The sequence below is a fragment of the Lepus europaeus genome, chromosome 18, assembly GCF_033115175.1.
Source record: "Lepus europaeus isolate LE1 chromosome 18, mLepTim1.pri, whole genome shotgun sequence".
NCBI classification, from domain to species: domain Eukaryota; kingdom Metazoa; phylum Chordata; class Mammalia; order Lagomorpha; family Leporidae; genus Lepus; species Lepus europaeus.
In genome coordinates, this window is record NC_084844.1 from 10,744,606 (window position 1) to 10,756,384 (window position 11,779).

Below are 11,779 nucleotides of genomic sequence, written 5' to 3' on the forward strand. Positions count from 1 at the left end.
TCCTCCGCCTTGCGGCGCTGGCACACCGGGTTCTAGTCCTGGTCGGGGCGCCGGATTCTGTCCTGGTTGCCCCTCTTCCAGTCCAGCTCTCTGCTGTGGCCCGGGAGTGCAGAGGAGGATGGCCCAAGTGCTTGGGCCCTGCACCTGCATGGGAGACCAGGAGAAGCACCTGGCTCCTGGCCCTTGGAGGGTGAACCAACGGCAAAGGAAGACCTTTCTCTCTGTCTCTCTCTCTCACTGTCCACCCTGCCTGTCCAAAAAAAAAATATTTCATGTTCCAAAATCAATAGTTTTCCTTTTATTGCAAGTTACGGTTTTGAGGATAGTTCTGCCAAGCTTCTCTTAGCTACAGTTCTGTGTGCATGCATTTCCCAGAAATCCTCTCTTGACTTGGTCTGCTCATCCTGTCCTCTCGCAGGTTAGTGAATGCGTTCAATCTGCATGAGCAGCTGAATGTTCCAGTGCAGAAGTTAACAGCAGGAATCACTAGAAAGGTATGTGTGGTATTTGATGCTCTTCTGTTGGCTGATTTCACATGGTTGCCAATGGGGTATTTCTCTATGTTTCAGCTGTGTTTTGTGCTAAGCATTCTGGGAGATTCACCTGTTCTGCTTCTGGATGAACCGTCTACAGGCATGGATCCAACAGGGCAGCAGCAAATGTGGTAAGCATTATTATAACTCAGAACTACAAGCATAAATGTTACATAAACTTGCTTTTTAAAACTGATTTTGGAAGATCAGCCCTCATTTATGTTGGTTCATGATTCAGGGGAGATAATTCATAATATTAGGAAAACAAATCTTTATATAATATCAAATGTGGATCATATTTGTAAGGTACTCTGGATTTTTAAAAAACCCTAAGTATTGTATTTGAGTTTTAGTTCCTTTTACTTATTGAGATATCTGTAACCGTTTCCATTTTTCACTCTACCCTTTTTCTTAGAGATACTTATCTGACATATTTGCTCATTTTCTTTTCTTCCTTTTCACTTAATCTGTCAAATTTGCTTATCCAATTTTGTTTTTGTGGTAACTTACTTTCTTTTCTTAAAAGATTCATTTATTTATTTCAAAGTCAGAGTTACACAGACAGAAAGAGAAATCTTCGAACCACTGGTTTACTCCCCAAATGGCCACAACAGCTGGGGCTGGGCCAGGCAGAAGCCAGGAGTCAGGAGTTTCTTCCATATCTCACACGTGGGTACAGGGTCTCAAGTACTTACTCCATCTTCTGCTGCTTTCCCAGGCACATTAGCAGGGCTCTGGGTGGGAAGTGGAGCAGCCTGGTCTTGAACTAGCACCCACATGGGATGCTGGTGTGGCAGGCGGCAGTTTTACCCACTACATCACACCACACTGCTGGCCCTTCTTTTTTTTTTTTTTTTTTCAAAAGTCAGAGTTGCAGAGAGAAATGGAGAGATAGGGACAAAGCCAGGAGCCAGGAGCTTCATCCAGGTCTCTCACATGAATAGCAGGGGCTATCTTCCACTGCTTTTCCCAGGCTATTAGCAAGAAGCTGAATCAGAAGTGGAGCAGCCAGGACACCAACTAGTATCTATATGGGATGTTGGCATCTCACTCACCAGTGGCATAAGCTGTATCAGCAATGCCACAATTCCAGTCCCGGGATCTTACTTCCTTATCTACAAATAACTCTTCAGACTAATGGAATCTCAGTGTCATTTCATATGAGTGTTCAACATAGCTCACATTTTTTTATCAAAACTTTACTATAGCAATCAAATACAAATGCAAAGAGTATTAACTATCACCCACTTTCAATAGTTATCAATAGAAAGCTAACTTATTTCATCCATGCCTCCACCAACTTCCTTTCCCACCCTCCAGTTAGTTTGAAGGAAATGTTAAGCAATATATCCTTTTACTTATTAACATTTCAGATAGTATTTCCAAAATATAAAGAATTTTCTTTCTTAACATGATCACAATACCACTAGCTCATCTAAAAATATTTAAAATTTTTCTTTGAGGTGTCAAAAGCCCAGTCAAAGGTGGGCACTGTGGCACAGTAGGTTAAATTGCAATTTGAGGTGCCAGCATCCCATTTCAGAGTGCCTGAGTTCTAGTCCAACTGCCATTCTTATCCAGCTTCTTGCTAATGCACACCCTGGAGACGGCAGGTGATGGCTCTAATTCTTGAGTCCCTTCCACCTACTTGGGAGATCCAGATAGGTTTCCTGGTTCCTGCTTTCTGTTTGGTCCAACACCAGCTCTTGTAGGCATCTGGGGAAAGAATCAGCAGATAGGAGATTATCTCTCTCTTTCTTACTATACCATCCAAATAAATACAAAAAGTAAATAAACTAAAAAAAAAATCCTAGTAAGGACAAGGGAGTCTTTAAAAGGTTCATGGAAATTGGGTGCTACCTTTTATTTATTTAAAAGAGAGAGAGAAGGAAAGGGAGAGAGTGCTTGCACTTCCAGCTACTGGTTTACTCCCCATATGTTCACAATGCCTGAGTCTGGATTGGACTGGGAGCTGGGAACTCACCCAGATCTCCCACATGGGTGGCAGGAATACTACTACTTGAACCATCACTGCTACCTCTCAGGGTGTGCATTAGCAGGAAGCTAGAAACAGGAGCTCAGCCTGGAGTTAAACCCAGGTACTCTGATACGGGACATGGGCATTCTAGCTAATTTCTTAGTCTCTAGGCCAAATGCTTGTCTCAGTGTGTTCTATCTTTTAATTCCATTTTCCATTAACTTTTATTCCATTTTCCATTAACTTTTAAAAGTACCATTGTATTCATATATCTATGGTGTTTTGAATTAGAATCTGAATATGATTCATGTATTTTATCTATGAATTTATTTCTCCATATCTCTATTTTTGTTGCTGTTCTTCATGTTTTGTCTTAAACACTGTTATTTTCCTGCCTCATGTCAGGCAAGTAATCCAGGCAGCTGTAAAAAACACAGAAAAGGGTATTCTCTTGACCACCCACTACCTGGCTGAGGCTGAGGCGCTGTGTGACCGCCTGGCAATCATGGTGTCTGGAAGGCTGAGGTGGGTGTCTCTCCTGAGCTTGCACTTGACGCCCAAAATGGGCATTTCCTGTGGAAAGGGAACACTAACCTTGAGCAGCTAGAGCCTTCCATTTGGCTTTCTCTATGATACCTTTTCTCTACAATTGAAATTTAAGAATAACAGCCAAAAAATGAAGGGCACCCATTTTCTGACATGTCTTCCCTGTCCATAGATGCATTGGCTCCGTTGAACATCTGAAAAGAAAATTTGGCCAGGATTATATTCTAAAACTGAAAGTGAAAGAAGCTGCTCAAGTGACGTTGGTCCACAAGGAGATTTTGAAGCTTTTCCCACAGGCTGTACAGCAAGAAAGGTGAAAAATCTTTAATTGTGTAGAAATATGTAAGTTTTACCCCTTCAGCAATTCCCTTTTTGTTCTGTGATGGCTTCATGATGATTTGACTTCAACATGAAAGTTAGGAATCTCAAAAACTGATTTGTTGAGTTTTTAGATTCTCAGAGATTGGGAGCTACCCTGGAAGCTCTATCCCCAGGGAACTGAGTAGCCCAGGGGTATCCTTCATAGCATCTGGGGCTTTTCCTTGAAACAGTTGGGGGGAAGGAACTTTAGATGGGCTGGACGTATGCAGAACTACAATGGAACTTATGGCATCCCCTCTGGCCACTCCACAAATATTTAAAACACATAAATATTTTAAATTTAAAGATGTGTTTAAAGTAGATGCCTTGCATTCATAGGAAAAAATAGCAATTGAGATTATCAAAGTCTCCTCTTGATGCTTCAAAATGGCGAACAAAAAAGTGAGTGTGTGTGTGTGTGTGTGCAAATTATTGGAGTGAGGGCATGGAAGTGGACTAGGGAGTGAATTTGAAATTCCTTAGAGAGGTAAGCTCATCAAAGAAACAGGACTCACCTGCTATTTCCATTTCAGCCCAATGTAAATGTAATAGAATTATGAGGCATTTGCCAGCCATATAACTCATTACTATTCTCAGACTTTTGATATCACAAATAAGGGAAGAAATTTTGATATAGGTGGGGAGATCATGAATGGTAAGATGGGCAGAGCAGGGGCTGGTCTGAGGAGAGTCAGTACTGGAGGTCTGATCAGTCTTGGGGGCACCAAACTCCTGTGTGGAGACGAGCTGAGAAGAGGGCATGTGGTTTTATAGCCACTGTAACACATGGATGCCTTAGGGTACAGACGTCCTGGGAGGTCCAGGAAATTTGTAGATTTTTTTACTTAAATATTTTTAAGTTTTTAGTTAAAGATATGACCTGTTCTCCAAATGTCCTACCTTTCTCAGCAAATTAGCTTTCTGAAAAGGATGACCTTTTATTTTGGGGTTAGTTCCTGTAAGGAAAAGGGCACAGATTTCTGCCTCCACACACAGGGCAACCAATGTAAGAAAAAGGGGCACAGAACAAAGAGGAGACCAGGTAAGAGCTCACAGCCAGATCGAATTTATTCAAAGAACATAAACTCACAGAGGTTGACCATCTGCCAAGGTACACACAGGCCAAACATGTAGCACAGGGCCCAGACCCCAGGGGCTGGGCTTCTTTATATTTTAGGTGGCCTAAGGATGGGGGTGGGGGTGGGGGGTAGTAGGCAGAGCTTCCCCATACAGGTTCTTCAAATTTGGCTCTCTGGCTTCCAAGCCTGGGGAAGAATGGGGAACAACATATATAAGACTGAATTGGACTCTTGAAAGAAGACAGTGGCAACAAGAACCTAAAATGGCAAAGGCTTATGTCCTTGTTGCATCAATCCTGACTCTGAGCATGGATAAGGAGATGGGACACCAGTTTCTTTCTGGCTACCTCCTACTGATATGGGGTGTTGATACAGGGCATGGTATCTATACTCTGGATCAGATTGATTGAAGAAGAGCAGTCTTGTGTTGTTCCTGCATGATGGCTTGAGATACAGCAGTCATTTGTTCCTGCAAAAACCATTGGAATAAATTGATTATACATGGTAGAAATAGGAGAACTACGATGATGAGGATAAAAGGAGATATTAGAGACATTGCCCATGGTGGAAAAGATGGCCAAAGTGAGGACAAAGGGGGATATAGGGAAGCAAGAGTCCTGTCCAATTATTGGGAAGACAGTTGAATGCCTGGTTGCCACAGAGAAAGAATGCTCCTGTTCTGTTTAGTGTGTACGTTCTGGAAAGGAGCTGTGGGATGGAGTTAGTCTGGCCTGCTTCTACTCTGGGCTCTCTCATTTCCTCCCTCTGCTTATGGAAACACTGGCTGCTGTCAGGGGTGAGGGCGAGCACTGCTCTGACTTCTTCAAGCTGAGCAGGTACAGAGTAGGGACCCGTGGTCAAGACAGGATTCTAGCAGAAAGTGGCCTCTCAAGAGGGTTGCAGTGCCAGCTCACAGGAACTGTCTCCATTCCAGGTCTCATGTGCATGGCCATCTAGAATTTCACTGCTTCAAGTCTGGAGGAAATGAATCCAACAAGCAGATTACATACACAGGGTCCAAAACTAAGGGCAGAGTCATTATTAGAGGAGCTAGAAAAGATGTTATCCAAACAAGGAGGGAGTTTTCCCATTGAGAGGCAAGTAGAAACTGGCGAGGAGAGGGGGAACCTTGATAATAATCAGGTGAGTGGTAAGGCTTGGCCAGGTATATGTGAGGCCCAGACCTATCTATCTCTACACATGGGATCCTGGAAGAGGCATCATAAGGGAGGTGTGAACCTCCTTAAGGAAGACGCCCTGTTGACTTCCACTACCTAGCTAGCCTAGGAGGAGAGCTGGCCTGCATAGGAAGTTAGTAACAAATAGGTGTCATCTCTAAGAGGAAATTCACAGTCCCGCCTGGATTGTTACTGAGGCTAGGCTGTCCCCGCCCCCCCCCCCCCCTCCCCATGAAGGTGGTAACTGGAAGCTGGGCAGAGTGAAGGTCATTTTCAGCTTGGGGCCAACAAGTCTGCGGTTCTGACCCAGGAGTCCTTCAACTCCCAAGGCAGGTTTATTTCCAGCGGCCTTGCTCTTGGCAGAGCTGACAGGGCTCTGCAGGAGCCAACTTCTGTCACAACAACTGCTTGCCCAATGCCCTGATTCCTGATCTTGAAAACAGGTGCCATTTGGGGTATACTGGCCTTGTTGGGTCTCTTTGATGGCAGGTCACCATGTAAAGCAGCCATTAATTGGCCTGCCACCTATCCTTACATTGCTCCCACTGCCTAGCCTACTTCTCTTCCTCCTGGTCTCTGTTAAAGTAGACCACAGAGGCAGCCTTTAGGAACGTCAGCCAAGGGAGTGCTCAATCCTGCCCCTAGTCTTTGGTGGCCTGAGCTACAAATATATGGTCACAGGCATGTTATGACAGTGTTTTTCTTGTGACATAAGAAGTACCCATGAGGAAAGCTATGTCTTATAAATTTTGAAGTAATTATTAAGATTCTCTTCCTCTGTTTGAAAGGGAGGTTTTGCCTTTTTACTGTGCCCATGGCAAAATAAATCTAGCCATGAAATCATAATTTCTTCTATATATGGCCAGGCTATTATTACAGAATATATGTTAGCCATCCCTCTTATAAGGTCTAAAGATCAAACTGTGCATCCTGATTGAGAGTCCTTCAGAATAGAGTCAGTTTCCCATTTTGAAGAGAATAGAGGAGAAATCAGGGAACAAGTCAGCCTTCCCAGATTTCTTACTGTAAGTGATATCAAATGAAAACTTAGTAAATGACTTTAGCTGTCAAATAATTTATGAAAACATGTAGTTGGAAATATTTCTTGGATCTCTAATGCAAGTGAAAGCCAATTAAAACAGAGCTGTTAATAATTTTTCCCATGTAGACATACAATAATATACATATTATACACATGTATAATACATTACAGGAGTGAACTACAAAACAGTTTCAGCTATTAGCAAAGAGATTTTGGCTGCCACTAGACAAGACAGAGAAAAAGATAGAAGAAAGCTAGGCATGGAATGTTCTTTGAAGCAAAGTTGCTGAGGACTTTTGAGTTTTTCTTTGCTAGCTCTGCTAAATACATTACTAGAAATGGCTGGACAAGAGAGTTTGTCTTCATGTGAGAGACAATTTAGATGTGAAACAGAGTAGCAGTGCGAGATGTGGCTCCATCATGTTAGATTTTAGGATTTTAGGGTTCATAGAATGAGAGGAAGCAGCTGGTTAGAGAAGACTTTATTTTAGGGAGGACAGAATGGGGGGCAGAGTAAAGAGAGAGTAGGGGCTGAGCTTGCAGGGACAGAGGCCAGGGGTGGGGGTGGGGGTGTTGAAGTCAGGCTTCATTACATTTGAATGGACTGCAGAGTCCTTTTTAAGCTGCTTGTTGGGGGAGGTGCAAGGTACCTCAGGGACCCTGGTAAGGTAAGCTGGAAGATGTGAGAAAGGCTCCTGGGGGAAGTTTACAGTGCATTGTTGCAGGAGTTTGGAAGGTCCCAGATGCAGGGTTTTCCAGAGAATAAATATTCTGCTAGCCTTTACAGTCCCTCTGCACTCAGAGGGAGAAGGTGGCAGGACAGAGGAGGGTCAGGAAGAGAGGACAGAGACAGTTTCAGCTGCCACTGAGGGGAAGGCACAGGGAAGAGCCAGACAGGGGGACAGGGCGAGTAAAGGGTCATGTTCCTAAGGCGGCAGCATCCCTGAGGGAAGAGCAGGAGTGGAAGAAGGGAAAGTCAAGGGTTCCAGAGGAGGCTGCAAGCCTGCCTCCTGCCTGAGGCGTGGGATGCGGAAAGAGGACCTCTGAGAACAAAGGCTTAGGGGGGGGGGGCCCTGGGGCGGGCAGGGCAGAGGGTCAGTATCACAGACGGATGGGGTGAGGCAGAGAATGGTGGCACACAGGGCCTACAGGGAGGTTTTCTTCCTTGGGGAGAACTGGGTAAAGAGGATTTGGGGGAGAAGAGGGTGGAGTGGTTGCTACTACCCCTGCTACCGCTGAGAGGGAACAGGATGAGGCACCAGAGGTGGGTGGGATGGAGTGAGTGGAGGGCTGTGTGTTCCTGAGATGCGAGCTTCTCAGGTGGAGAGGGAGATGGGAGCTGTGGGGAAGTAGAAGATTTAAGAGGAAGCTCCAGACCTTCTTCCTCCATGAGAACTCGGAGTGAGGAAAGTTGATCCTCAAGGAGGAAAAAGGCTTGGAATAGGAGACTTCTGACCATTTGGTGTTTCCCTGGGTAAAGTTATTAAAATATGAGAGAATTTTGAGACAAAAATGCCAGTTCATTGTAGCTCCTCCTTCAGGCCCAGCTTGTGCAAGTCTTTTAAGAGGCAAGCCAGGGGGAGTCAAAATTTGGAACCCACAGATTAAACAAAATATGGCCTGAGAGAAGAGGGTCCTTTCACAGGGTGTCCCCCAAGAAAGAATCACCCCAACTGAGAACCTACGTCCTGAGTCCTCTAAAAGGAGCAAGTGAGAATCCCCAACCTTAAACCAGCATCCCAGTTCTAAGCACCCCAGGCCCTAAAAGGGAATAAACCAGTCACGAGTATTGCCCCAGCACACTTGGGCACAGACCTCTGTTACCAAGCTGATGGGCTGAGAATTAGGTTTGATATGGACATGTAGTGATGAGATCTGGCAAAGGCTCTGGCTGTGAATTTGTTGGGAAATGAAAAAGTGCAAGCGAGAGTGAGAAAGTGTTCTGGAGAGGCATCTTGCAGGGCTGTCCCGGTCAGAAGGGAAAAAGGAGATTGTAGTAAAGAACCTAAAATGGCTTTGAGCTACTCAAGAGAAATAATTCAGGATGTTTTTTAACAAATAAAATGTTTACATAAACTTTGCCTGTACATAGTTGTACTAGATCATTACTAGAACTGTCAATAGCAGATAGTTAGCAAGCACCATTTTAAAAACTTTGCATTGGTAAATGATTTGATTTCACATTTCAGATATATATTAATATGTACTAATTTTTTTAGAAAAGAAATTTGGATGTTCATTTTCTGTCCTTGAGACTCAAATGTAGCTTTTTCATATTCCCAGGTGTTCCTCCTTGTTGACCTATAAGCTTCCCACAGCAGATATTTACCCTCTGTCTCAGGCATTTCACAAACTAGAGACAGGTAAGAATGACTGTATTTATATAAATATTATTTATTTATTTAATTTAAAAGGCAAAGAGACAAAGATAGACAAGGACAGATCTCTCATGCACTGGTTCACTTCCCACATGTCCACAAAGAGTTGGACCTGAGTCAGGCCAAAGCCAGGATCCAGGAACTCAATCCAGGTCTCTTATACAGGTAGCAGGGACCCAACTACTTGAGCCACCATTGCTGCCTCTTAGGGTATGCGTTAACAGGAAGCTGGGATGGGAAGCAGAACAAGGATACAAACCCAGGCACTATGATATGGGATGCGGGTGTCCTTGCCTCAATAAATAAAACTTGAAGGATCGATGCATACTTATGTAATAATTTAATGAGATATAAATGTATAACATTTTAAAAATACGTCTTGATTTTTAAGAATTCTAATGGTAGATAATGGTGAGGTTTAACCTCAGTTTTGGTTAATTCAGCTCTCTGAAGAGAAGTTAATTTCCAGCATAGGTACTGAAGCTGAAGAAAATAAGCAATCAGGAGCCAGCATTGTAGTGCAGCAGATTAAAGTGCTGTGTTTAATCTGTATTTTAAGGGGAGGCATCAAATATACAAATAATTATATAATAAAGTAAACAGTGATAGTGGCTATGGAGAAAAATAAAGCAGGTAAAGAAACAGGCAGTTCTGGGCACACCCCCATATCAGAGTAGCAGTGCTTCTGATCCAGATTCCTGCTAATGGACCAGGAAAGCAGCTAAAGATGGCCCAAGTACTTGGGCCCCTCCCACCCATGTGGGAGATCAGGATGGAGTTCTTCACTCTTGGCTTCAGCCTGACCCTGCCCAGGTTGTTGTGAGCATTTGGGGAGTGAGCTAGCAGGTGGAAGATCTCTCTCCTTGTCTTTCCCTCTCTCAATGTCACACTGCCTTTCAAATAAATAAATATTTTTTAAAAGTAAAAGAAAAAGAACACACTATCATGCTTGATCATTCTCATTGTGAATCTATGACATTAACCCCAGGAAGCCATTTTGTGTAACCTCATTTGCCTGTGTATACAATCCATTCACACCAAGTATCCTAAATTATTACTCCACGACTCCTCTGTCCTTACATATATATCTAAAGCACCTTTGTTTTTCACTAATAAAGTGACATCGAAACCTTCCATCCATCCATCCATCATCCACACCCCTCCTCATATCTGTGCTGGTGTCTAAGACCTCCCTTGATGATGATGACAGAATGATAGCTAAGGCTGTGCCCTGAGCTGGACATAACGCCTCATTGCTGCTGGAAGTTGCCCATTCTCTTTTCTTCCATCATGCTTTCTTCTTTCAGCTGGGTAATTGCCAAGAGCAGCCATTGTGGTGTAATTCATCAGCTCGGCATGGTGATGGAGAGCTCAAACTTCAGTGCCAGTCTTTCTGGGCCCCCATCCCAATGCTATTTACTAGCTGGAAGAAACTGTGTAAAGTTATTTAACCCCTTCATGTCTGGATGGCTCACCTCTACTCTGAAAGATAATATCCCTTCCCACTTGGCCAGGTTTTAGGAAGACTAAAGGAGTCCGTTTGTTAAGTGCCCGGTTAATCCTGTTTACTCTCATAAAAATCTCTACCTTGTTCTTTCTGCCCTACATAACAGACTTCCTGGCTCGTCCTAAATGCAGCCAGATATGCATTCTTCTGCCTCAGGATTTTGTATTTGCTAATCCTTCTGCCTGGAATTCTCTTTTTTTAAGTATCCAGGCAACTTCCTTACTTTTTCTGACTTCTGTTCAATTATCACTTTATTTCTGTGGCCTTCTCAGGCCATCCCATAAAAATTTGTGCCCAGAACTGCCTGCTTCTTCACCTGCTTTATCTTTCTCCATAGCCACTATCACTGTTTACACTATTATATAATTATTTGTATATTTAATGCCTCCCCTTAAAATACAGACTACACAAAGGCAGAGTTTTCTACCCGTTTCTTCGTTGTTGTTTGGTATTGTTTTACTGTTTTATTCTTGAAATCTAAGTGTGATTCACGTACAGGAGAGCCTCAGTGTGTAAGTGGTAGTCTGTGAGCATGTGCATGTATGAGTCTGGTGACCACTGTCATGCACATTTCCTGGTACAGAATCCCAGTGGGGCGAACTGGCTAAGGAGAGTATGGGATCCTTTTTGAAAGGCCTGGGATGTGATAATCTTCTTGTGAAGAATATTACACATATTACACATATTCTTACACAAGAAGATATATATACATATATATGTATATATATACATACATATATCTATATACACACACACAATGATGTATTTACTCAAGACATATACACTAAACAACAAAACACATTAGCCGAATATAACTTGAGAAAATTCCATTATCAGGATTAATTTAATATTTATATTAACTCATGGCTTTCATGATTATATCCTTCCACCTGTTCATTCAGCTTTATTTGTATTCATGTTAATTATTTACATTTTTTATTTTATATGACTTTGAAAAGAATTCTTAATAGCAAATTGTAAGCATCTACTACTAGTCTTTTTTCCTTCCAGTGAAACATAACTTTACCTTGGAAGATTATAGCCTTTCTCAGTGCACATTGGAAAAGGTAAGTCAACTTGGTTGACTTTATAAACCCCTTCAATTTCACATGCAAGCAACATGCAGTTTCTCTGTTCATTTGGAAGACAAGCACTGACTTGATGCTTCCTTTTCCTTA

General features: G+C 42.9%; 1 protein-coding gene across 4 annotated transcripts in view; it reads left to right on the top strand.

The window, feature by feature from the left end:
- The window catches only part of ABCA6 (ATP binding cassette subfamily A member 6), a 104,353-nt gene that overhangs the window by 56,664 nt on the left and 35,910 nt on the right, over window positions 1–11,779 (top strand). For 3 of the 4 annotated variants that reach the window (XM_062175532.1, XM_062175535.1, XM_062175534.1), the window contains 6 exons: window positions 419–494; window positions 570–664; window positions 2,917–3,036; window positions 3,230–3,370; window positions 9,000–9,079; window positions 11,613–11,668. The exons of the other annotated variant lie outside the window; for it this stretch is intronic. In XM_062175532.1, the coding sequence (XP_062031516.1) occupies window positions 419–494; window positions 570–664; window positions 2,917–3,036; window positions 3,230–3,370; window positions 9,000–9,079; window positions 11,613–11,668 (568 nt within the window). The remainder of the gene's footprint in view (window positions 1–418; window positions 495–569; window positions 665–2,916; window positions 3,037–3,229; window positions 3,371–8,999; window positions 9,080–11,612; window positions 11,669–11,779) is intronic. 4 annotated transcript variants of the gene reach the window in all.